Genomic DNA, 27,971 nt, shown 5'->3' with positions numbered 1-27,971 from the left:
TCTCGAGTCTGTAGTCCGTGTTTGTTGTCGATGCCGCAGGGGTCGTGAATCCACTGGATTTAAACGTTGTGGGAAAGGCAGACAGTGAGCAAGGAATAACTAAGACAAAGAGTGCTGCAAGGGAGGAGGAGTGGTGAGTTGTTTGGAGTGATAACGGGGATTTCACCTGATCTGAGGGTTTGGGGAAGTGATTTTTATGCTGATAATGGAAGAGAGAGTGTAGGAGTCAGCTTAAGAAAGGAGTTCGCTGTAGGAGAAAGGAGAAGTACCACAGAGGAAATAACATGCAAAGGCTCTGCATGGGGAAAAGCAAGCTGTAAATGGAGAAAAGGACTGGGGAGAGGCTTCAAAGATAAACAGGGATTACTCAAAGCAGTTCAGATGCCAGGCAATCAGAAGCCAGTATAGATTTTAAATAATGGAGTGACAGAATCTGATTTGAACTTTAAGAGGTCATTCCGGCTAAAGTTGCAGAACTGTCTGGAGAGGTGATTAGAGCTGACTTAGGGAAAGCAGGTGGGAAATGATCAGAAAGATGTGTAAGAGAGGCGAGTAATTTGGATCGGGGTTGATAGCAGAGAAGGTTGAGAGAAGTGACTGAATGAATTTAACAGAATCAAAAGGAGGTGGTGATTGATTGCATGTGAGTGTAAGAATAGTCAGTTATGACTTTTTTTTTGGGAGGGTGGGGTGGGGTATGATCAGCTGGTAGATTAGTAGGAGCCATTTACTAAGTCAGGCTCACTGAATGAGACCAGTTCTAGGAAAAAGATGATAGATGTAGTCTTGGACCTGTTGAGTTTTGAGGAGCCTATTGCAATGGACATATCCAATAGATGTTTATATAGAGGTCTGAGGCACAAAAGAGATGATGAGGATGGAGATAGAGATTTAATAATCTCAGTATATCCTTGACCTTTGAAGTCTTCTGTGATGAGATTGCTGAGGGGAGAGTATATAGAATTGGAAAAGTGAAGAGCCTTGAGGAAGAACCAATGTTCTTGGTAGGATCACTCTTGGTAGGTATCTCAGGAGCCAGAAAGAAGAGAAACCACGGAAGAAGGACCAGGCTCTAGAGGTCTGCTCTGTGATGGAAAAGCCGAATGGTTAGTTCTGCAAAATATCTACCTAACTGACATGCTGAGATAGTAGGTCGCCACTGATTTGTCAAGTCAAACATTTTTCCATTTCTTTTTCCAGAAGGTAGTCTTGTGAAACGTTGATAAACTGGTATGTACAGTGTTCTCAGTGAATTGAGTCTCTCTGGAATCAACCAGAAAGCCCTCGTCATTTCTGGTTATGTAAAATCCTTCTAAAACACAGTAAGCCAAGTTTCTGTCTTGGTAATTATTGTGGGGTGAAACAAAATTTAAATTGAATTTAGGTAATTCTAATGATTCAGGAACTCTTCATGTCTTAGTTTCATTTTGAATAGCAGATAACATTTTACTAAAGATATAGAAAATGTTGAAGATTATCTCAGGAAATGCTCTAGAAGCCACTTTTAAAAAACAAATCACTTTTTAACTGCCTTTTTTCCCTTAGTGTTTGTCCATTTTTTTCTAAAGGTGTGGGAACAGCTTTCAGTACATCAAGAGCTTTTGAAAGCTGATGAAAGTTATATTGCATTTATTTTTATTTATATGTGGATTTTTATATAATTCTAACCTAGTAGAACCAAGGATGTCAGTACATTTCTCAGTGTTGTTAATTTCATCAAAATGTGTATTCTTTGGTCACTGACCCCGTGTATAAGGCAGCTCTTTCAGAATTATTCTAGTGACATTACAGATACACATATGCAGGCAATAAAGAGCAATGTGAAAAGTTGCAGCTATATCAGGTTTGAGCAAAAAAGTCATGAGGCAACTGCACAGGGGATCTTTCCAATGGTAATAATACCAAAGTGAATCTTTTAAAATGAAGTAAAATACCCTTCAAAGTGTGGTCTAGGGAGAAGGAAGCGAACATCTATGCTTACTCTGTGCCGAGCGGTTCTCAGTGTCTTGCACACATTACAGTAAATCCCCTGCATACGACCCTTCAAAATGCAAACTTTCAAAGATGGGAACGTGTGTTCCGTCACCGTCAGGCATGAGTGAAGTTGCCCTCCGTCTCCTGTTGCCGACGACCCTTCAGCTCTGCCATCTCCCACCTCCTCTCCCTCCTCCGGTCAGTAGCTCTTCTTGTCTGTCCACTCGATGCCCCTGGAGGCCAGCTGCTGCCCTGCACCGCTGTGCTCTTCAGGGTGCTGTACTATAAGATTAAAAATGTCTCTTTATTGTCTGTGTTTGTTTCTGTGTATTGCTTGTGTGAAAAGTGTGATAAACCTACTATAGTGCAGTACTATATAGCTGGTTGTATTAGTTGGGTACCTAGGCCATCTTTGTTGAACTTAAAAACAAATTGGAGTTCTGAACATGCTCTCAGAACTGAACTCATTTGTGTGTAGAAGACTTACATACAAGACTTAGTACTGTATTTCTTTGTAAAACAAAGAAATCATAAAACCACAATTGTTTTATACTGAGGCCACTGAGACTAAAAGAGGTTAAGTACTTTGCCCAAAGTTACACCCTGGTAGGTGATGATGCCAGAATTCTACTTGAAATTTATTTCATTTTAAAGTGAGTGTTCTTTCCATTTACATCTCTACTCCTACCAGGATTTCAGGAGACCTGTAGTCTAGCTCCTGCCTCATCCTCTTAACTATGTTGCCTTGGATATGTCCTTTCCTAGATTCCTGTAAGGGCTTCCCAGGTGGCTCAATGGTAAAGAATCTGCCTGCCAGCGCAGAAGTTGAGGGTTTGATCCCTGGGTCGGGAAGATCCCCTGGAGAAGGACACAGCAACCCACTCCAGTATTCTTGCCTGGGAAATCCCATGGACAGAGGAGCCTGGCAGGCTGCAGTTGAGGGGGTCACAAAGAGTTGGACACGACTTAGGGACTGAATAGTGACAATAACAAGAAGACTCCTATAAAGCACAATAGCATTTGGATTCACTGTCCTCCGGACATATTCTTGCTCTTTCCCCTTGTCTGGGATGCTTCTTACTTCCTCTCCAGGTGTCCATTCGTGCATTGTTAACCTGTTCATCAGTGGGTCAGACAGCAGTAGCCTTTATTCATGCGTAACTGAGGTTCTGTGACAGCTGTGAATAGATATACCCATAGCTTTGTAGGCCGTGGAGACCTGGTCCCTCTTTTTCAGCAGACCATACCCTGGTCTTATCTGCATCTTGCTCATGTATAAGCCGCAGCTGGAATCCCATTCCTTCCATGAACCCATCCCATCTTGACACGCTCTTCTGAGTCGCTGTGAAACTGAGTCATTTTTCCACGTATTTGGCAACTCACCAGGTGCTACCTTGTGACCCCTCCTCTGTCATTGGCTGCAACTCTTATTTACATCATGAATCATTACTTAACATTTCACCTGTTTGCAGCTTGTTTCTCCAAGATATAAATTCCTTAAGGGCAGGCTGACACTTCTCTGTATTTCCCACAGTGTCTTATAAATGGCAAGGTTTTCTGACGGGGTTCGTTCAACAGGTGTGTATTGATTTGGGTTAAATTTTTTAAATTGAGGTCTTACTTCTTGGTCGGCTGATCTTGGCCGTGTCACGTAGCTTCCTCGGTTTTCTATAAAATGGTAATAATTGCTGCCTGTCGCGATTAAATAAGTAATATATGGAAAAATGCTTTGTGCCTTTAAGAGACACACAAGCCTTACAAATTTGTTATCCCTTGTAATGAAAATCACCATATTCTGAATTCCTCCAATGGATCCTTCATGTCCCAGCATTTACTTCAGCTATTCATTTGATCTCTTTTTATCTCTCTGGTCCTCTTATGGCTCTATACAGCTTAACATATTTGTTTGCTCTAAGTGTAGTTCTGAATTTTTTTTTTTTTGCTTTATTTTGAATATTCCCAAATCTTAGTCTTATTTATGACTGTGGATGTAAATGAACTGTCCTCAAAGTCCGTCAAATTAATGGGCCCCTCATACTGCAAATTGGGAGTAATAGAAATTATTGTTAATTTTCTTTCAGGCTAGCTTAATCCATTCACTTGCAATTTCAGATTGATATAAAGGTGTTGTTAGGAACTTGAGATTTTTTTTAATCTATATTAAAACTTTGTTTATTCTGTAAAGAATATGTTAGAACTGGTACCCTCCAAGCCTGTGTTGCCTTCAGTTATGTTTATGAAACCTTGGCAAACTTAGTAATAACCCAAAATACCATCATTTCAATATCTAAGTCTTGTGAGTAAGGCTTTCCAAGTGTACAGAATTTAATGAATTGAGTTAGTCTTTACCACTTTTGATGCTTTGGTTAATTGTAACCATCAAACCAAACTTTATTTTGTTGTCTTCATTGAAATTAACTTTTTTGAGCATGTAAAAACTGTTTTTAATAGGATCATTGCTTCCTCTAGCTTTTCTAGAGGGTGGTTCCTATGTGGGTAATGTCTGTCCACCTCTTGGAAGCCATGAAATAAATATATTGGCTGTTGCTATTGTTATTTATGTTGAAAGATATTAAAATGAGATTTGTAATCCAAATGGGCATTACTTACTTCACATCTGGTTCCTTGAAAAGTGGCCAAATGCAACAATTCTTAATGCAAGACAGCCTGGGGCAAAACCTTTGCAATTCCTACCCTCCTTTGCAAAACAGCTGCCCTTGTGAACCTTTAAAATGAAAAAGAAGAAAAGAGAAAGAAAATTTACTCTCACATTTAATTATAGATTTCCAATAACAGTGTGAATATAATTCTTATATTTAAGAGCTAACAACCATTGGGAGTGGAAGACAGTATGAAAGAAACTATGGCAGCATTGATCTCGCTTCTAGTTGTCAGGACCAGAGACATCGCGGACCTTCTTTCTTTAAATATCCTTACTGTGCTTAATTTTAAAGTGATTATATGTTCTAGTGGCCTGTGACAGTCTCAGTTTATGCCTGTTGCTCTGTTGCACTCTTCAAAGTGCCAGACTTTGGGCAATAAAGTATATGGTCATCTTACTGAAGCCTGAATGATGAACTGACTGAATGATTGAGTCTTACTGAATGATGAGAACCAATTAAAGGAACTTCAGCTTGAGGTAGTGCTAGAACTGAAAGGCTGCTGATCAGAATTCTCACTAAAGAAGATGAAAACTGAGCTAGAAATTGATTTGTGACACATTCCGAATGTCACAGGGTCCCCCAGATTAATGCTGATTGCTCTCAGGGAGCATGGAGAGGCAGAGGGCCAGAACCAGGTCAGGAGCTTGTGGTATCTTTTATGTAACACTGACATTAGGTTTCCTGTCTGAGGTTTTCCAAGTTGAGAGTCTCACCTCTTGATACCCTGAGGAGTAGTGAGGCTGGTATCTAGTAGAAACACTTCAGAGAAAAAAAACAAAAGGAAGATAATAGTTCTTTAGAAAAATGGAAACACATTGTTCCTGATAACTTGCATCTTCTTCGAAAAGTTTAGCTAAATATCTCCGCCATTTACCTTAGTGATCTACTTAGAAATTTAATTGTATCAATTATAAAAGGCTTGCTTTTGATACTCTCTTTTAAAGAGTCCTCAGTATTGGATAGCTATTTTTTTTAATACTCAGTTGTTGCACAGTGTAATTATTTGACTTAAAGCAGCCTTTTTAAATTCTAGGAGTAGTAGCTACTATTAAAAAAAAAAGATGCAGAAAAATATAAAGCAAAAACTAAGCACTCATAATCCTGTCACCGCGAAATAACTAATGTTAACACTATAGCATAGATCCTTTCAGCTTTCTTAAACATATATATTTTTAACTTTTATTCAATGAAGGTCTTAAATTATATCTTTATGGAAAATGCTTTTAGTGTTCTGGTAACAATGGGAAAATCATATCTTATGTTTGTGTAGAGCTTTAAAACATGTAAAGATTTTTTTATGTATATAGAAACACATTTAATTTTAATAATATCCCTGTAAGACAAGGCAAATATTACTTCCTTTTTTACATTAGGGGAAAACTGGAGAAACTGGGGAAACTGGAGCCCAGAAATGCTCAGTAATCTTCCCAAAGACATTGGCAAGTAGTAGAGCCTTGATTAGAACCCTGGGTTCCTTCACAGTCCAAGACTCTTTCTGTGTACAGCTTGAGAAATTTCTTATACTAGAACTTTTAAGTCCTCCAAAACAGAATCAGGTCTAAAGAACTAATTATGAGAAACTGATTCTTCAAGTGGGAAAAGAAAGTAAGGAAAGAGGAGTGGTGTTTTTGTAGAATGGTCTTTAGGTTTGTAGAGGGGTTGTATTCAAAGAGTGATAACCATCTTTCTTAGAACCTCTTCCGAAAGTGTAACAAGGGGGCTGAGTCCTTTGGGGGTAGGGAACTTTCCTGAAGGCCTTTGAAAATATAGTGTACTATCTGTTTAGAATTAATAGTCAATCAAGTCTTGAACCTCTAATGCTATATTAAGAAGCATAAATGAAGTAAAACATACCTTCTCCTGTTTTCAAAGGATTTAGCAATATACCTGGAGGAATAAAACAAACATGTAAAACAACTCAGGGGTAAATTGTGTGGTTCTTGAGGCAAGAATACTAGAGTGGTTTGCCATTCCCTTCTCCAGTGGACCATGTTTGGTCCGAACTCTCCACCATGACCTGTCCATCTCAGGTGGCTCTGCCCAGCATGGCTCATAGCTTCAATGAGTTACACAAGGCTGTGATCCATGTGATCATTTTGGTTAGCTTTCTGTGATTGTGGCTTTCGTTCTGTAGACTGTGGGATTGTAGTTCTTGGTGCTTCTATCTGCCCTCGGATGGATCAGGATAAGAGGCTTGTGCAAACTTCCTGATGGGAGGGACTGGCTATCGGGAAAACAGGGTCTTGAGGACCCTGATGCTGGGAAAGGTTGAAGGCAGGAGAAGGGTACGACAGAGGACGAGATGGTTGGATGGCATCACTGACTCGATGGACATGAGTTTGAGCAAGCTCTGGGAGATGGTGAAGGACAGGGAAGCCTGGCAGTACAGTCCATGGGGTCGCAAAGAGTCAGACAGGACTTAGCAACAGGCAACAAATTATGTGGTATTGACTCTGTGTACAATTTGTTATTAAGGTTAAGAACTAATGAACTGACGTTCAAACAGCATTTACTTTGCTCCCTTCAAGAAAAAAACATATCATTAAGTGTAATAGCAGAAATAAGATCAGGAAGCCAGAAACAAGCCCTGGAAGATGATAGAAGATAGGAGTATACATATTGATTCACATGTTAATGAATCCATTCAACATGTATTGAGCACCTACTGTATACCACAGGTACATCTGAATGAGTAGATACGTCCTTTTGAAGAGAACTTCAGGTGTGTGTTAGGAAATAGTGAACAGTAGGGTGTTGAGTGGGTGGGTGTGTGGGCAGATGAGAGTCGTAAGACTATCAACCTGTTAATAATAGGTTAGGCATGATTCTGATTAGGGACAGGAGTTTATAACAGATGAGATCTTAATCCTTAAAGCACCTTGATTGGAAGAGCTAAATGTTAGATGTCTTCTCATCTCCTCTCCTTTCCCTGTGTACACTTTATAAACGGGGAACTAAGACCAGAGCCACTGTGGCTTGTTCATGAATGTAGTTAGTAGCAGACCTCAAGGGTGAACCCTGGTCTTCTGCTTCCTTTCAGTTACACTCTTCTGCCTCTTAACTTTTTCTTTTCATTCGCTTGTTCTTTCAGCATCTACTTTGTTCCCAGATTAGACCAAAATAAAATAAACTAACATGTGAGAGAACATCAATAACTACTATATGAGGGGTTTTTTGCCTTTGTTTATGGGAGAGGAAAGAATTCTAAAGAGCCCAGAATGGTCCAAAAACGCCTCATGGAGAGGTGGCACCTAAACTGGGACTAAAAAGCTAAGAATTTGTTTTTACCTTTTTATTTTATATTGGAGTACAGCCAATTAATAAAGTTGTGATTGTTTCAGGTGTACAGCAAAGGGAATTAGCCATACATATACATGTATTCATTCTCCCCCAAAACCCCCTTCCTATCCAGGCTGTCGTATAACATTGGACAGAGTTCCCTGTGCGATACAGTCAGACCTTGTTGGTTATCCATTTTTTTTTATTTTTTGTAGCTTTAAACTTTTTATTTTGTACTGGGGTATAGAGTGTCTATCTACAATGAGGGACACCCGGGTTCAATCCCTGGGTCGGGAAGATCCCCTGGAGAAGGCAATGGCACCCCGCCCCAGTACTCTTCCTGGAGAATCCCATGGATGGAGGAGCCTGGTGGGCTGCAGTCCACGGGGTCACAGAGAGTCGGACACGACTGCGCGACGTTACGTCACTTCATAGCTGGTGAACAGTGTGGTGGTAGTTTCAGGTGGAAAGCGAAGGGACTCAGCCGTGCGCATGACAGGTATCCATTCTCCCCAAACCCCCTTCCTATCCAGGCTGTTACATAACACCGAGCACAGTTCCCTGTGCCATACAGCCAGACCATGCTGGTTATCCATTTTAAATAGAGCAGTGTGTACATGTCAATCCCCAATTCCCTAACTATCTCTTTCTCCCATCCTTCCCCTCCCCCTCAACCATAAGTTTGTCCTCTAGTTAAAAGTCTGTGAGTCCATTTTCTGTTTTGTAAATAAGTTTATTTGGATCATTTTTAAAAAGATGTCATGGATTCTAGCTTTGATTTTGTCACTAACTCCGTGTTACCTAGGGCACGGCAGTGGGCAAGTCGCTTAACCTGTTAGTACCTTGGTTTCACCAACCATAAGTGGCAAGGGGTTAAGTTAAATGTTCTTTAAGACTTCCTGCATAAGTGCCAATCTCACATTTCCATTATCTGTGTATACCATACCCTTTCTCAATCCCCTATTTATCCCCTCTCCCAAACGCTCTTTTCAAAGCTCCTTTAATCGGCTTGCCATACTGCTTGCCTCATTAACGCTTGGTCACTAAAGCTTCCTGACCTCAGAGCAGAGGTCTTTTGGGTGCACAGTTCCCAAAGCGTTTATCTGAGAGCTCCATAGGAGACTGAATGTGTATCATTCATTAATCTCCCAGGGGCTACGTTCTCATCTTCGGTGATAACTCTCTGATGGAAGCTCTCCCATAGATAGCAATACACTTTCCCTTCAGGCACTACATGAAAGAAACAATGGAATCATCCTATAAAATTACACAGAATGACACTCTGGCCCATTGTTTTCTTCTGCTGCCTAAGGAAGAAGCTGTACTCTTTGGATCCCTGTGAAGAGTTTGGCTTGTCCACCTCCTCGGATTCCCAAGTAACAATTAGGCAATCTGGCCTTCTTCCCACTTCTCATTTCAGTGTGTAGGATACTTGTCAACTTGCCCAGAATGACTTTAGGCATTTTGAGCTCTTCATCTGAGTGTATGCAATAGATAAATAAAAACATAATTAAAAGGAAGACTGACTTAATACTTGATTTTATTTTTTTGGAGGGAGGGCATACTTATTTTAGAATTGAAAGCACTGTTTGTTTTTTTGTCTCTCTTCATATTTTAGTTTTCCTCTCCTTCCCTTTGTGTTCAATAAGATGTTTCTAAATGTTCAAAGTAAAGAGTTTATTAAAATGCAGCTCATGTTTGTAAATGAAAAAACATAGCATCTTACTTTCTAGTGCTCAGTGTATCTGAAGAAAAGCACCCCTGGAGTGCAAAAAACAAACTCAGTGGTTGGAATGTGGTTTAATAAGCCCACAAACCTGTCAGGAATCTTAAACTCTCTTCCCAAAGCTATGCCGACATACAACATAACTTTGGAGGAACCAGTTCAGTTTGTATTGTATGTATTCCTTATAATTTAGGAATAACCACTTTCTGAAGACTGAAAATCGCTAGTAGTGGAAATCGTTAGGTGAAACTGAAGCCTTCGTTATATTATTAGGAGTTGACAAGTGGTTTGTATGTTTAATAAAAGGAAAAAGGACTAGAGCTCTAAAGACCCAGTGGATGGGTGTCTTGGTTGTCACTGTCCTAGAACCAAAGATAACAGAAAAGCGAAAAAATAGGAACTTAAATATGTCAGTATTTTATGATATGGGAATTCAGTGAAAAGCATTCAAGAACAGAAGAGCATTCAGTGAACATTCAGAACAGAATGCCTAAGCAAGAGATTTCGATACTGAAGATATCTACTTTTTTAAGCAAGAGAAAAAATTAAATATTTACTCTTCCTTTGTAATAGAAAACTATACTTCAGGGGTATCCACATTGCCTTGGTTCTCAATGGAAAGCTCTACCTCATATAAAAATGCCAGCTAATAAATGTAGAAAGAGGGATAGAATCACACATCATAAACTCAAAGTGTTGATTCATTCAAGGATTATTCAGTGTGTTGTGGCTTTTGGGGGAATGGTTGGTGAAACTGAATATCCCTATAATTCCATAGTTAGCAGCACACATATTACTTTCTAGTTGCAAGGAAAAAAAGGAACCCTGCAGTGTTAGCGTCATTCTAAATTAGTGACTGATCTTAGCATCACTGATGGCTGGTCATATGCCATCTCTCTGATGTGATGAGCTAGGAAACATAGACTGTTACCTGTGTTACATTAAAGAATGTTCACCTGAATCCACACACCCTTAGAAATAACATCCGATTTGTGGGAAACATGGGGATAGAGAAGCAAGATAAACAATCCCAGAAGAAAACAGCCAGACAAATCCAGAGGGTGGACATACCATGGGGTAAATTGGGCTAATCTTTTCAATTAGTCAGTGGCCTTAAAATTAAGGAAAGTCAGCAGTGAGGGAAGGTGACTACCCTAGATTTTAGAAGACTTAAGGAACATACAACCAAATGGATAGCTACATCCTGGGTTAGATTCAGGCTAGGAATAAACCAGTTATAAAGAACATTTGGGGTCAACTGGGAAAATTTAAATATGAACTGGGTATTGTTTGAAATGAAAATTTAGTAAAATGGAAAGATGGGGATTATGAGCGTTAAAAAGCAGGTTACCTGGAAGCAAGGGGAATTTGGAGGAGAATGGATACATGTCTGTGCATGGCCGAGTCCCTCTAACTGTCCACCTGAAACCATCACAACATTGTTAATTGGCTCTACCCCAATACAAGTATGAAGTTAAAAAATAATAAATAAAACAACTTATAAGTAAATGAAAAGCAGGCTTGCCACCAATAAGTACCATATCTCATTTTTACTAAAAAACACAAATACTATGTGTATAGATACAGGTAAGTACATTTATATATGTACTTAGGATTATACATATGCCCAGAAAAAAAACACTAAGAGTTCAACATTAATAATCTCTAAGTAGCAGAAATATAACGATTTTATTTTTACCAATCTGTATTTTGAAATTTTCAACAATGAAAATGGATTGGTTCTGTAAATATAAAATGTTAATTAAAAAAAAAACACTTTCATATAGTAAAGCAACAGCGTTTTCTGTCCTTTAAGGAAAATAAAAATGTTTCCATGGAGGAAGAAAAGTGAAAAGACTGGAAAACAATTTAGTATCTTTCAAAAACATCTGGTAGTGGGTTTTGCCTGTAAGTTGTATCTATTTGTCTTTAGTCAACATGGTGTAAAGAGTCAAACAGACCCATGTTTGAATTCAAACTCTGTCACTTCACAAGCGTTTTTACTTGGGGCATGTCACTTTATCTCTCCAAGTCTCTGTTTTCTCATCTAAAAGAGTGGTTGTGAGAATTAAAGATGCCTTAAATAAATCAGTGCCTGGAACAGAGTGCACTTTCAAAATTATAATATTTTGAAATCTTATCATCAGCAATTTAAACCTTACACATGACAACTTGATTAATAAAATAATGGAACAGTCACCAACTGACACCTCGGTTGCTCTTAAGTTTACGGTTTTTGAATGTAAGTATGTTTCGCAAAGTGACTATGACTTCCCTGGTGGCTCAGATGGTAAAGCATCTGCCTACACTGTGGGAGACCGGGGTTCGATCCCTGGGTTGGGAAGATCCTCTGGAGAAGGAAATGACAACCCACTCTAGTACTCTTGCCTGGAAAATCCCATGGACAGAGGAGCGTGGTAGGCTACAGTCCATGGGGTCGCAGAGAGTCGGACGCGACTGACTCCACTTTCACTTTCTATGTTTCACAAAGACACAGTGTATATAACTAGAGTATGAAATTGTTAAGTAGTTAGATCTTCAAAAACAAGTATGAATTTTAAGGGTTCGCTTAGCAATAGAAGACCCATTTTTATTTATGGTAGCAGTTAGAGAGCTGATAGAAAAATAAAGATTAATTTTGTAGCCAAAATCCATTGTCAGGTTCCACACGCAAGCTCTTTTCAAGAGCTGCTTTTTACTTTCTTCTTTTGCTTTGAAGGACCTCGTAGCATCATTGTGAATTTCAAAATAGATAAAAGCGCAGTGCAGCTCTAAAGTGCTTTCTAAAACTTAAAAGTATGAGTACCTCACAGTGGAAATTTTCACACAGTAATTTTATTCTTTTCATTAGAGGAACTGTGTCAATAGAAAGTACAACTGTTTGTACCAGAAGAACCCCAGGCTGTTAGGATGACTCACGAAGAATCTGAGCATGAGGCAAAAGGACATTTGTCAGCAGAATGGGTTCCTGAACTGATTGATCAGATATCACCAATTTTTAATTACCAAGCTGTTATTGAGTACTTCCTTTTTAAAAAGCCCCGACTCTAAACTCTGTGGTCCACTGTGGCATTCCCACAGGTGAGTCATTCACGTTAAGTGACTCGCATGGTACTGAAGCTTTTGTGCTAATACACTTCAAACATAATTGTTGGCATTAAGAATAATTGATTGGAACAATTTACTTGAACGTTTTATTGCATCATTTTAATGAGACAGAGCACAAACTGGGAATGAAGAAACCTGATTTCTAGCTCAAAGTCTGCTGCTGATTATTGGAGTCATACCTTGGGCAAATCATTTGATTTCTCTGTAACTCATTTTCCTTATGAAAAATTAAGGGTTTGAATGTGTTAGTCTCTGTGGTATCAAGTTATAGGAGTCTGTAATCTCATTGTATTTCCTTTGGGGCAGTCACAAAACTGGTAAAAGGCTTATTTTACATAAACTAAACTTGCCTATAACTCTGTGGGGCTGAACTTGCACTAGGATTGCGGGGTTTCATATGGTTCACCAGTGATGGGATACGTTACCTTAGGAATCTCCAGATAGCTGATCTTGAAAAACTAATTGATAGAATCTGAACAGTGAAGAAGATACATGTTTTAGAAGTTTGGGATTTCCCACAACTTAAATATGGGTCAGTTGATGATATCACCTGTAGGTATTTTATTATGGTTAGAAACCAAATTACTGGAGAATTTCAAATATTACACTGCAAACACAAGTTAACATAGTTTAGGTGGTTTGTCTTTGGTTCAACGGTATAATGACTGGAAAAGTGTTTAGTTGATCCCTAGAAAGTGGTTAGACAGGTTAGAGTTTTGTTTTGTTTTTGTTTTTTTTTTTCAGGTATAACAGGCAAGTTAACTTTTCAAGGGGGTGGGGGGATGCGGGAAGAAGGAAGTTTCCAGATGAAAGTGCCTTTGGTGGTATACCTAATTAGCCACCAGGTATAAGAAGGAAGTAGTAACTCAGGATTAGAACATGAATAAGAATGCAATATACAGAGTTTCCATTACCCTTTAAATAAACAAATTGCAGGTGTACTGTTAAGTATCTCCCCATTAGAAGCCAAAAGGACTTAAAGGGTTTTGCAGAAAGTTCTTCTCATTCCAGAGACGAGAAACGTGAACCCAAAGAGTTAACACAAGTCTGAAGCCATATAACAACTGAAAACCTATGCTTTCTGGCTCCAGTTTCTATCTGTGACTCCATGGATCACATCACTTCAGGGTCAAGAAAACCTTTTAAAATACCAAATACACATCTTCTGGAGCTATTGGCTATAAGCTAACATCTTTTTATCAAGTTAATTTTCTTTCGTTCAGAATGGTGGTGGTGGTTGTTCCGTCGCTAAGTTGTGTCTGACTCTTTGCGACCCCATGGACTGCAGCACGCCAGGCTTCCCTGTCCTTCACTGTCTCCTGGACTTTGCTCAGATTCATGTTCGTTCATCAAAATGGTTTATTAGCTTAGAATAATAATCCTGTATAGAAAACATATACTGTCCATGGGGTTCTCCAAGTGAGAACACTGGAGTGGGTTGCCATGTCCTTCTCCAGTTGACCACGTTTTGTCAGAACTCTTCAGTGTGACGTGTCTGTCCTGGGTGGCCCTGCATGGCATGGCTCCTAGCTTCACTGAGTTACACAGGCCCCTTTACCATGACAAGGCTGTGATCCACTAAGGGCCAACTAACTGGAAGAGACCCTGCTAATGGCAAAGTTTGAAGGCAAAAGGAGAAGAGAGTGGCCGAGGATGAGATGGTTAAATAGCATGACCAACTCAATGGACCTGAACGTGAGCAAATTCTGGGAGATAGTGGAGAACAGAGGAGCCTGGCATGCTGCAGTCCATGGGGTCACAAAGAGTTGGACTTGACTTAGTGACTGAACAACAATGCTAACATAGAAAACATGTCATTGGGTTGGCCAAAAAAATTATTTCGAGTTTTTCATGTATGTGAAAATCCGAATGACCTTTGTGGCCAATACTTTTTGAAATTCTGAACCAAGTTATAGTTTTAGCTTAAAGAAGAATGGATCTTGCCCTCCTTTCTTTCAAGAAAAAAAGAAAAAGAAAGAAAGGATCCAGGTATATTCAGTGGTGGCCTTCCTTTCTCTCTTTCCATGGGAATCCCGGACTTGCTGGGATGGTGGCCGTGGGATCTACCTGTTAGGATACAGGGTTGTATGTTCTGCTTAAAGTCCTGTGTCCCATTGAAACATTGTTTTTCCCATGCTGTGTTCCCAGAGACCATGGAGAAACTGAATCGATGCACACCCCGACTCTGGAAGGTGGGGTTCTGAGCTGACTTTAGTTGCACCAGGAAAAGGCAGCAGTTCTGGGCAGGCGAAGTGAGCTTCAGAAGTCTTTCTGGTTGTTGGCAGCTGTGTGGCTTCCTTGGGGGACCACGGGGAGATGTCAGTCTTGTCTGAAGAAGAAAGCTGAAGGTGTTGTCACTTCCCGAGGTCCCTCTCCTCCATGAATGATCCCTGGGAGACAGATGTGTCAGGCAGCTGTCTCCTCATGGCTCTCATCACCAAAACGATCAATAACACGCGTTGATGCCAGCTAGGCACACAGCTAGGCAGGACCCGAGGGATGCTCACAATTATTAGATCCTGTTCCCTCAAGGAGCCCCTAACCTTTTAGGAGCTAATGCAGGTGGCCATAGCTCTTGTAGCATGAAACAAAGCAACTTTTTCAGTGGAGCTATAGCAGAAGGAAATGGCAACCCACTCCAGTATTCTTGCCTGGGAAACCCATGGACAGAGGAGCCTAGAGGGCTACAGTGCATGGGGTCACAAAGGGTCAGACACAACTGAGTGCAGGTAGAGACGGAGAGCCAGCAGGAGAAAGAATTCTGTACGCACTGTGCTAACTTGTACTAATGCAGCTTGCTTTACAGAAAAGAAAAAGAGCGCACTTAAAGCAGCTTTAAAATTCAAATTCAATCTAGGGAATGAAATCCAAATTTAACCTGTAGCCACCCAACCCGGAACAGTAAAGAATCCGCCTGCCAATGCAGGAGACCCAGGTTCAGTCCCTGGGTTGGGAAGATCCCCTGAGAAGGGAATGGCTACCGGACTCCAGTATTCTTGCCTGGAGAATCCCATGGACAGAGGAGCCTGTCACAAAGAGTCGGACACAACTGATTGACTAACACACAGACACACAAGTGCTGCAGTATATTACAGAAGCTGAGCTATAACATTGTACATGTGAAACTTACATGATGTTATCAACTAACGTTACTATGATTGAAAAAAGAGAAAGGTTTTAGTTTCCGAGAGTAATGTGACAGGAAAAATACTCTCTTCTGTGGAAACATTTGATGTAAATCTTTGTCAATCTAGTGCTTTTTAAAAAATTTCATACAGATATAATACTATGATTTTGCTAATTGTACATGTTTAGACATTCTCTTACTTTTTTGTTATGGAATCATTAACAGGTGTTATTTCTCTACTTGTTGCTGTTGTTCAGTCGCTAAGTCGTATCCGACCCTTTGCGACCCGGTGGACTATAGCCCACCAGGCTCCTCTGTTGATGGGATTTCCCAGGCAAGAGTACTGGAGTGGGTTTCCATTTCCTTCTCCTGGGGATCTTTCTGATCTAGGGATTGAACCCTCATCTCCTGCATTGGCAGATAGGTTCTTTACTGCTGAACCACCTAGGAAGCCCATTACTCTAGTTGCTTCTCCTGTATGTACTAAAATTGGGGGAGTATTTTGACTGAGTAATATTCAGATTCTTTTGGTTAAGAGATGATTCCGTAAATAATATTGAAGACTAAATACTGAAGAGTAGCCTTCTCAAATTCCAGTCTTCCATTTCTTTCAGATGTCATAACTAGGATAGGATTAAGCTTTCCATCTTCCTTATGATCGCACCATTCCTGGTTTTCCCCATGCTTCCTCCTGCTGATGATGTGTCCTGCACCCACAGTCACATCCACACCCCTGCATCTCTGCTGTCCACAGGGAGACGATCGCCTTGTCTTCTCGCCTCTACATGGCACAGAGCCCGACATCCCCCGTGTTGGAAGCTGGGTTAGCTTTTGTGCAAGTGCATTAGGAAGATGGCCTTCTCCCACTTCTCCTCATTCTGGAAAATTACCACGGGCTGTCTTTCATAGCTGACTTTCCAGGTGGCTCAGTAAAGAACCTGCCTGCCAGTGCAGGAGACGCAAGAGATGTGGGTTCAATCCCTGGGTCAGGAAGATCCCCTGGTGAAGAGAATGGCAACCCACTCCAGTATTCTTGCCTGGAGAAGCCCATGGACAGAGGAGCCTGGCGGGTTATAGTCCATGGGGTCGCAAAGAGTCAGACATGACTAAACGACCAAATAATAACAATCTTTCTAAGGACATGCTCCACAGGATGGAAGGCAATACAATTCTTTATAAAAGTACCCTGCAGAAACAAAGTGCCGATAACCAGTTGGTGTAGAAAACACCTAGACGTGGTCTAAAGCTCCAAGACCTACATTATGGCCCCATTTACTGGCATGCTTTTTTATGCATCTTATTATAATATCCTTCATATTTTGATAGTATAAAGAGTAAGACAGTGGGAAATCTCAAGACCTTGACAGTAAGTAAATTCACATGCATGTCAAAACACTAACAAATTTGTCAGTGATCATATACTGTGTCCACTGATGCTAACGACTTAACTTAAGCAAATACATTATTTCTGGTACCATCACATGCTAATTGACCTTCAAGGTTAAGGAAGCTAAAAGATCACCCTTTTAGGGATATTTGGATAATTTTGATAAATATAATTAAATGTGAACTCGTCGAGGATGGGAACCTTGACTTATGAATATTGTTATCTCTTATCCCTTAGAATAACACCTGGCCGTTAGTATCTCATGAACATCTGAAGGATACACGAGTGGATAGCTGTCAACTGTGTAATTAGATACAAATGAGATTGGCTCCGTTTATTTTTTTAATTTTTATTTATTTATTTTTCTAACACCAAAACCATTTTGTATTGGGGTATAGCCAATGAACAATGCTGTGGTAGCTTCAGGTGAACAGCGGAGGGACTCTGGCTCCATTTGCTTTTGTCCGTTTTAATTTGTAAGTTGTATCTTACATGATCCAGTGCTGCAGTGTGATAGGACAAAATCACTAACATAACAAATACGATTAAACAGTCTGTATTCTATAAGTATTTTGTTAGTAACTTGGGGTGCTTTCTGCATTGCTTGGTATGTTGTCAAGAGTTTAAGCAACATTTGTTGCACCCGCCACTAATACTAAAACCGTCATTAAAAAACACACACACACACACGTCATTTTTGTCTATTGATTATTTTTAAATTCTACAAGGTGAGAGCACATCCATCTTGTTCATCAAGCCAGCACCTAGCTCCATGCCTGCCGATATAGTGGTGATATATTGCCAGTAAACATTCATTGAATAAATAAATGAATGAAAGACAGTGAATAGGACAGGTTTTTTGCTTCCTTGTAATATAGTCTAGGGAAGGAGGGTTGGCAGATTGTGCTCAGTGCTGCAAGAGTCGATGGTATTAGATTCAGGGGCTGTGGAGTAATTCGCTGTTAAAAATAATTTTATGTTTGAATGGCTGAAGCCTGTCTTCAGAAGTATTAGAGGCTTACAGCATCTAGCGACACAGCAGGTAGGCCAAGTTGAATGGTGTTTGAGAAGGAAAAAAGAGAGAATAGAAGTAACAGTAGGTGAAGAATCCAGAACTCAGTCCCTTTGAGGACTCTTGGAAAGAATGCATGTGTGTATTGCCCAGAGAGTAAAAGAGATGGCTAGAGAACCAGGTGATACTGTTGACCTCAGAAACAAAACTCAGATGATCCTCAGGTAGAACTGTGGGGCATGAATGAGCTACATGGTCACTGAGGAAGTGCGGGAATGACAGGAAGAAGCGTATTGAGAAAGTCCCCACATTCCCTGCATATCCATAGATAACGGAAAAGTGAAGAACAGTTACTTATTGATGTTCCTTTAAAGAGTTAACGCGTCTCCCCCCTTAACTCACCCGGTGCTCTAACCCTGTTGTGCCTGATTTATTAAAAGCGGTGATTCAGTCACTTCTAAGAGTAGAAGTCAGTGAAGGCCAGTGGTGGTAAACTGGCCTGAGAATTAAATTCCAGTTCCAGCTCCATCCCTCCCTAGCTGTTTAACCTGGAGAATTTACTTCTCATTTGGGATCCCCATTTCCTCATCTTATTAATAGATCCTTAGACCCGCAAAGGGCTTCTCTCACTCGAAAATGGTATCATTCTGCCAACTTTATCCTTCTTATAATCCATCATAATCTTAAGCACACTTTAGTAAACTTGTTCTAAGTTCATTTTTTAAAAATTGGAGAGACTGTGCAATCAGAAGGCAAGAATGAGGTGATGATAGGGAACTGGGTGAGATACTGCCACTTAACAGGAATAAGGAGCGTCCCTGGCGGCTCAGACAGTCAAGAGTCTGCCTGCAATGCAGGAGACCCAGGTTTGATACCTGGGTTGGGAAGATCTGGAGAAGGGAATGGCAGCCCACTCTAGGATTCTTGCCTGAAGAATCCCATGAACAAAAAAGAGCCCAGAGGGCTACAGTCCATGGGGTCGCAGAGTTGGACACAACTGAGTGACCAACACACCCACACACAACAGGAATAAAGCCAAAATTTGCCTTTCAGACTCAGGCACATTTTGGAACATTGCGTATCTGTAGGCAGTGTGTGGGTGCTAAGTTGCTTCAGTTGTGTCTGACTCTTTGCAATTCTGTGGGCTGAAACCTGCCAGCTCCTTTGTCCATGGGATTCTCCTGGCAAGAATACTGCAGTAGGTTGCCATGCCCTCCTCCGGCGGATCTTCCCAAACCAGGGATTGAACCCACGTCTCTTACATCTCCTGCATTGGCAGGTGAGTTCTTTACGCCTCTCACCACCTGGGAAGCCCTATCTGTAGGCTGAATGGGGCTTAAATTTTTGTTCATTTTTTTTTTAGATGATACTTAGGTTTTTTTTTTTTAATTTTATTTTATTTTTAAACTTTACAATATTGTATTGGTTTTGCCAAATATCGAAATGAATCCACCACAGGTATACATGTGCTCCCCATCCCGAACCCTCCTCCCTCCTCCCTCCCCATACCATCCCTCCGGGTCGTCCCAGTGCACCAGCCCCAAGCATCCGGTATCGTGCATCGAACCTGGACTGGCGACTCGTTTCATACATGATATTCTACATGTTTCAATGCCATTCTCCCAAATCTTCCCACCCTCTCCCTCTCCCACAGAGTCCATAAGACTGTTCTATACATCAGTGTCTCTTTTGCTGTCTCGTATACAGGGTTATTGTTACCATCTTTCTAAATTCCATATATATGCGTTAGAATACTGTATTGGTGTTTTTCTTTCTGGCTTACTTCACTCTGTATAACAGGCTCCAGTTTCATCCACCTCATTAGAACTGATTCAAATGTATTCTTTTTAATGGCCGAGTAATACTCCATTGTGTATATGTACCATAGCTTTCTTATCCATTCATCTGCTGATGGACATCTAGGTTGCTTCCATGTCCTGGCTATTATAAACAGTGCTGCAGTGAACATTGGGGTACACGTGTCCCAAAAGGAAAGTGTTCTTGACTTAGTTTTATCTATCATAACTTCAACCAAGAATCTTGGATTAATCACACCTTTAAATGTTGTGTCATTGTGCAAAGTTTCCCACTGAGAAGAAAGAAGAAACTCGTTTATTGAGAAAAGACCCTGATGCTGGAAGCGATTGAGGACAGGAGGAGAAGGGGGTGACAGAGGATGAGATGATTGGATGGCATCATCAACTCAATGGACATGAGTTTGAGCAGGCTCCAGGAGATAGTAAAGGATGGGGAAGCCTGGCGTGCTGCAGTCCCTGGGGTCACAAAGAGTCAAACACGACTTAGCGACTGAACAACAACAGCAACAAAGAGAAAAAACTAGTTCTACACAGCTGTAATTCCCTCAGTTATTTGGACTGTCAAGAAAGGTCTTTTAGCTCAGTCTCCTTAATAAAGGTGTTCTTGGTTTTTAGAAGTTTATTCACGATGGAATTGCTCAACTCTGCACTGTATTGTGTGCCAGTCAAGACCCAGTTAAGTCTTCTTCCCACCAAGCTATTACTCCACAACTGATAAGGGAGCTTTTGCTAGTCTCTTGTAGGATGGCGCCTTACTCAATGTAGGTGGACAGATATGTATGTACGCTGCTCGGGGAATATTGGGATCAGTGCATTCAGAGATTTATTACCACCTGATATACTGCCCCATGTGGGGGCATCTTTTTACATCCACAAGTCACTGCAATTCCATGAGGCCGCCTGTGTGATAGGAGGAGGCCTGCTCCCACAGTGAAACTTGGCACAGCTAGCGTTTCTCTTTGCCAAAAAGGTCAAAGGCCTTGAGCAAGAAGCCAGCTTTTTCCTGATTACAAAACTGACCACAATTCCTCTCCAACCTATCCGTGTCAGTCTTTTTTTTTTTTTTTTTTTCCCTTTCTGGTAATGCATTATTCCTCTCAGGGAGAATTCTACTTTCCTCATGATGATCTGGAATCTATCCTTCCAACATTAACCAACGTTCACACATCAGCTGATGTATATGCTATGGATGGATAAACTTAATAATTAAGTTTCTGAGCAGCAGACCCTGATTTATAGAATCTGAGCTGTCTCAGGCCCTGTCTCCAAATCTGTTAATGCTTCAGTTTTAGAGAATCTGGATCGCTGTGTCGTTTTTTTACAGACTTCACAAAGTAAGAGAGTAAATACCTAAGGACAGAGAATTTCAGTAGCTGATCACAAATTTTATAAACACATACTTGAATTCAGACATTTTCTTCAGATATCAGATGATATGACTAGAGATTCAACCAAGGGTGGGCAGACAGAAAAAAAAAAATTATCCAAGTAAGTTTAGCTAGTATTTCATAACCCAGAGATGTAAAGTTTTCCATTTTGGAATCAACAGAATATTGAACTACGTCTGCCCTCAGAGTTCTAAGTACTGTCCTGCCCCCGCCCCTCACAAGACACGAGGGTGACCGGCGAGACGGTGTGGCAATGTTTTCCTTGTAATGTACCAGGTCTTGCCAAAGCAGTGAACAGCGTTAGGACACAACAGCTTGTCACCGCTGGGCTCTAACAGGAGGATGCCAGCCAGTCCATCCAGGCCTGGCCCTCTGTGAGTTTATTCCCACCTCCCCCAAACATTTGGAAACGGACGTCTTGACTCATTGGTGCGTTCCCAACTTTTACTGCCATGCATCTTTTTCTTTGAACGGAACTGGCCTTTTGCAAGAAATAGACCCAATATCGGTGGGAGTCGCAGCAAATCCCTGTTCCATGCTGTGATGGGTGAAACCCTGGGAGATGCTCTTATTGACCCAGAGAGTGAGCCCTTCGCTGTCACAGTGTCTGCAAGGACCTCACAAGGTAAAGTCAGCTCCAGATTTGGCTGTCGGTATCCCCCGGGCATCGCGGAAGGGTGGACTTGATCTTGTGGCCTGTCTTCCAAGTGATGTATGTTCTGCTACTCTGGCGTGTGTAGGTCAGTATTTTGATGCTTAACTTGCTGCTCTTGCGTTCACTTAAAGCATACTCAGAGCTTTTTTTTAAAAAGAACAAACAACTAAATCCAGATTTTATTTCTGTGCTTGACTCCTATGTCCTGAATTTAAGTATTCAAGGTATATTTATATCCAAAGAAATTCTACTTGTTATCATAGGGTTGGCCAAAAGACTTGTTCGGGTTTTTCTGCACAATCTTACGAAGAACCTGAAGGAACTTTTTGGGCTACCTAACATTTTCTGTGTTGACGTATGTTTTCCCCAAATACCTAAGGTCGTCTTAGAATGTCTTTCCTCCTTTTAGCCTTGTGTGTTATGTATCTCTCACAGCAGCCTTTATTCATTTTAAAGTACTCTCAACATGTTTTTGCTCTACTTTGAAATCTAGATACTTGTGTGGGCATTTTATCTCTCTCAGAGAATTGTAAGCATCCAGGGTATAGAGCCAAGTCTTATTCTTTATATTTCTTAGGGTGTGAAGCAGAGTGCCCAATGCTTTGTAGAATAGTGTGGAGACCTTGGAGAAGACCTGTTCTAAGCATCTCATTTTACTATTGCATGCTAGGTAAATGATTATCACTTTTACTTGGGTGTGAGAGATTCAGTTAGATACCTCATTTTCAGCATTTCTTTCTTGGCCTTTGCAAAATGTAAGTTTTTTATTTCTATAGCTCCTTCTACTGGAGCGTATTAGCACAGCTGCTTCTGTTTTGTGCTATATCATATTTATTTCTTTTTTTTTCTCTTCTTGTAGATGCTACGTAAAAATTCATTGTGTTAGCTAGTCTGATTCACATTTTACGATGTAAATGCCAAAGTGTTAAAATTAAGTTGATTAATTGTTGAAATGGATGGCTGTACATTTTGATGTTTTAATTTTTCTGAAAGTCTGAAGTTTGAGCATATTAATCACAGAATTTTTTAAACATTGAGCTTTTTAAAAGTTAAGAAAAAAATTTCCTGAAGTGACATTTCATTTTATTGTGACATTTGGATTCAATGTATATTTCTGTCATCTGAGTCTCTTAAACAGGAGTTTAATCTTATTATATTACATAAAATCCTGTTATTCTGTTTTTCTACAAGCCATAAAAAGTATTGGTATGTTTCTCCAGTAATTAATTTAACCTGCATCAGGGCAGAATGTCCAACCCATACTGTAAAATAATTCTTGTGTCAAAATTTGACAGTTTTGTTTGTTTGAAAAGAATATGTCCAGAATGCAGTGCAACAAATATTTTAGGTTAACTGAAGCAAATATGTTTATGGTAAGGGATAGTTATGGGTTTTGCATTAATTTTCATTCTGCACTAACCTCTTTATTTTTATACCTTGAATTTACCCTGGGTGTAATTTTTTTGTGTCTCAAATCCCTTTCAAAAGAATAACCCAGTACTTTTCTTCTTAATTAAGATGGTACAGAATAGAATTACGAGCAGTTAAGAAATTATATACTGTACCAATTATTTAACTCTCATGTTAAATGATCTCTGATTACTCTTTAGTCACAAATGTTTTTTCTGTCAAAAATAGGTTTCTAAAGGCCAAAGACCCGTGATAGTTCACTTCTATTGTATTTTGTAGAGGGCCACTTAAATACTTCACTGTTGCCAAAACAAACAAACAAACCTGAAAATAAATTGGGAACGTGGTCATCATTAGCTAATCGAGGCCAGCAGAGATGAAACCCTGTAGAGATTAGGTATCTGGCCTCGGTACAGGAATTTTTCTGGCTTCTCTTCCTCATCACAGGCAAAGGGAAATAAGGGTGTTGCAAAGATCTGGGCGCTGCTGTTGAAGGCAAAGTGGCTCACTGAGTGTGAATGGCCCAGTTACCCAGCCATACTGGTCCCCTTCATGAGACTTTTTAAAAAGTCCACTCTTTGTAACCTCTATGCCCAAAGGGGACTTCTGCATGTTTTCCTGGGATTCATTATCACCATGATTCCATGTATCTTATTCCCCTTTCTGTTTTCATCGTGAGCTTTTCAGGGAACCCCAGCTAACCCCATGCTGGCCGTGAAACCGTTTCCACTAGAGAAACTGGCAAGGTTGAAGGGAAGCGTCCATAAGCTGAAGCTGAACATGCCTCCTGCTTTCAGCGCCAGACTTGGTCCTGGGTGAATTCTCTAATTTTAAGTTGTTGCACCAGAGCACTGAAAGATGATGACACGCTTGTCCTTTGGAACTGATTGAGCAATGGAAGTGTGCCTTAGAGACACGACAAATGCTGCAATAGATGATTCTTTGAAACGAGAGTCTCTCCTGAGAGAGGGGTGAGTGATGGATTGCTGCCGTTTCTATTGAGGGAGACTTAAACTGTGGCCGTGTGGCTCCAGGCAGCTGTGTACTTGGGAGCATTAGATAACTGAGCCAAGCCAAGGCTTTTACCTTTCCACAAGTTCTAAGGGACCCATGTGGTGTCAGGAAATGGAACTCCTGAACTTGTCCTGGCCGTATGCTTTCTGTGTGAATTTAAGCGTGTCATCCGTCCCCTCTGCCCTCCGCACACATGTTAACAGAAAATACAGGACTATTGTGAGGACTGAATGATACATTTGTTGCGAAAGCACACCAGACGCCCTCTGTGAAGTTCATCGTCCCGGGCTTGTGGTGCTACTCACTTGTGGATAGAACAGAAGATACACAGTATCCTAAATTTGAAGCGTTTTAAGGAATATGGAGGAAGAAAACCTGCAGGATTCCTTATGCATCAAAATGAGTGGCCGTTTTAAGTGAGATGAGGCCTCTGTATAACCTCTCTTGAAGGTTTTGATAAGGAAATGATCAGACTTAGAAAAAGCATCCTCATGTCTGATTCTTTTTTTTTTTAAATGGGCCAGTTACCTCCCGATTTCATTAACATTTGTCTATAAAGAGATTGAATTTCCACAAGTTCAGTCATTCTTTGTGCCTAAATGAGAGCAACAATTGCATGTTTTCTTCTCAGAGACATTGAAAAATTGTCTTAGATTATAATGTTCTCTATATGATGAAGATTTAGGTTATTGACAGCTCCAGATTTCATGATCTCACAAGTAATAACAGTTCAGGGAGTTTTTCTAGAATTTTACTGTTGTCCATAATAATGTTTTCCTTAGTATGAGTGAGTGAAAGTCAGTCAGTCGTGTCCGACTCATTGCGACACCATGGATTGTAGCCCACCAGGCTTCTCTGTCCATGGGATTTTCCAGGCAAGAATACTGAAGTGGGTTGCCGTTCCCTTCTCCAGGGGATCTTCCTGAACCAGGGATCGAACCCAGGTCTCCTGCATTGCAGGCAGATTCTTTACTGTCTGAGCCACCAGCGAAGCCCTTTCCTTGATAGTATGGCTCTAGTTTTATCATCTATTTCTGATTTAACTGTTCAAATTTGTTTTCTGATCACTAGGATGTGGTAGATTTGGCAGATTTCTAGACTCTAGGAATCTCCTTATTATGTTTCCGAAAACTGGCATTTCTCTTGTGCATTCCCCCCAATTATGAATTATAGGAAACACTCCAAATATATGTCATTTATATTAAGTGCTTACAAGAAAACATACCACTTTAAAACATTTTATCTTCCCCAACAAAGCCTAAGGAACACGACTTGTCTTCAAAGCTCATGCTCGTGCTTAGTCGTTCAGTCGTATCCAGCTCTGCGACTTCATGGACTGTAGCCCACCAGGCTCCTCTGTTCACAGGATTCTCCAGGCAAAAATACTGGAATGGTTGCCATTTCCTCCTCCAGGGGATCTTCCCAACCCAGGGATTGAACCTGAGTTTCCTGTGCCTCCTGCGTTGCAGATAGATTCTTTACCATTGAGCCACCAGGGAAGCCTGCCAGCAACTATCCATATAAACTGCAACATAAATCCATATAAATGGAGTGTAAAACATGGGTTGTTAAATGAAAAGCAATTTTTATACCTCTGATAGAGGTTGTTGTGGATTATTACCTTTATCAGCATTCTCACTTATAACTTGAATAAGATAAGCTGGAGGAGATTCTGAAATCATCATAGCTCTTTGTGAGGTACGTATTCTTTGTGTCAGAGGAAATCTGACCAAAGCAAATTTCTTAGTTATATTAGATCAACGGAACCGACACAAAGTTTCTGTTACCTTAGCTTCCTTTGAACACCCTTATATTAGGCCTTAGAAAGCTGTCTAGAAAATGCCTTGTGTCTACCTACTGCTGCTGCTGCTGCTGCTGCTAAGTCGCTTCAGTCGTGTCTGACTCTGTGCGACCCCATAGACGGAAGCCCAGCAGGCTCCCCTGTCCCTGGGATTCTCCAGGCAAGAACACTGGAGTGGGTTGCCATTTCCTTCTCCAATGCATGAAAGTGAAAAGTGAAAGTGAAGTCGCTCAGTCGTGTCCCACTCTTAGCGACCCCGTGGACTGCAGCCCACCAGGCTCCTCTGTCCATGGGATTTTCCAGGCAAGTGTACTGGAGTGGGGTGCCATTGCCTTCTCCAGTCCACCTAGTAGTGTTGAGTTATTTGTGAAAATATGTGATAGAAAATGAATCAGATTCATTTGAATAGGACTAAGTTTCTATAAACCTCTACCAGATAACTTATTATTTTTTTTTATAGACAGTTTTGTACCTGTAACTAATTCAGAGACACGGGCATTGTACATGTATTTGATAGCAACTGCTATTCAGCTCTTATAACATGGGAATCAAGACCACGTGGCTGCCTGAGCACACAGGTTTTTAGGCCCATGCAATTTTTAGTTGAGAAAGGGATTGCCAACACAAGATTGAGGTTCCCACAATTGGCGAATGGTTTACATTATAAAGTAGATTCAAAACAGCAACTGTCAATTAACTACAGGAGAATTATCCCTCATTACCTCATGCCAGGATTTCTGTACAGCCTTATAGCTGACCTTCTAAATGAGAAACTGTCAGCCAGCCAATCCAATCTGCCAGATAAGTGGTCCTAAAAGCCTGTCTTTATTACCCGTCTTCTAATACATATTGAGCATCTACAATATAATAAATACGAGACACCAGAAACACTGGCTTTGAGAGCTCTTTGTAATCTGTTTCTACCTTATGCATCTTATTTCCCCCCAGTCCAAGAGACTGGCCTGCCTTGCTCTAACTGGACCAATGCCATTGTCCCAAGAGCAAGCCACACTCACTTTTGCCTCCAAGACTACCATGTCCTGGAATAGCTCTCCTGATTCTTCCACCTTTGCCAGTCCTCTCTGTCCTTCAAGGTCAGGTTCAGGTGACGTCTCCTCCATGAAACACTCTCTGGATACGTTACCATTAATCGCTCTCCCTTTCCCATAAAAGGACTGTGTTTCTTCTCTCCACTCCACTGCCCCTGAGGACCATCTCAGTCTCCTGAGAGGTTTACCCGAGTCTGCCGTAGCCCCCAGCCACCTAGTCTCAACCCAGAGGGATCATGTTAAAGTGCAAGTCAGGTCTGTCCTCGTGCTCAACACCGTGCAGTGACTCTCCCTTCTCTTAAACATAAGCTCCGTACCCCTACCTCACCATGTCAACACCCCTCTTACCCCGTCTGCCCTTCACCCTCCTCTGCAGCCACATTTGCCTCTTTGCTATTCCTCCCACATTCCACACTGCTCCTGCGTTAGTGCTTTCGCTCCAGCTCTTGCATCTTCCTGGAATTCTCTTCCTTTGACACCTTGGCTGATTCTCAGCTCCTCCTAATCTCTGCTCAGCTTTTACCTTCATGTGAGGATTGCTTTGACCCTCTGTTGATTATC

The 27,971-nt window shown here is 40.8% G+C and overlaps 1 protein-coding gene across 4 annotated transcripts in view; it reads left to right on the top strand.

The window, feature by feature from the left end:
• The window catches only part of PPARG (peroxisome proliferator activated receptor gamma), a 125,411-nt gene that overhangs the window by 38,095 nt on the left and 59,345 nt on the right, over positions 1 to 27,971 (top strand). The window contains exon 1 of one of the 4 annotated variants that reach the window (XM_055557208.1): positions 21,628 to 22,106. The exons of the other annotated variants lie outside the window; for them this stretch is intronic. Coding sequence (XP_055413183.1) covers positions 22,025 to 22,106 — 82 coding nt within the window. The 5' untranslated portion in view covers positions 21,628 to 22,024. Of the gene's footprint in view, positions 1 to 21,627; positions 22,107 to 27,971 lie in introns of those variants that run through there. 4 annotated transcript variants of the gene reach the window in all.

The sequence above is a fragment of the Bubalus kerabau genome, chromosome 20 (genome assembly GCF_029407905.1).
Source record: "Bubalus kerabau isolate K-KA32 ecotype Philippines breed swamp buffalo chromosome 20, PCC_UOA_SB_1v2, whole genome shotgun sequence".
Classification (NCBI taxonomy): Eukaryota; Metazoa; Chordata; class Mammalia; order Artiodactyla; family Bovidae; genus Bubalus; species Bubalus kerabau.
The sequence above is the reverse complement of the archived record's forward strand: the minus strand, read 5'-3'. Positions and strand labels throughout refer to the sequence as shown.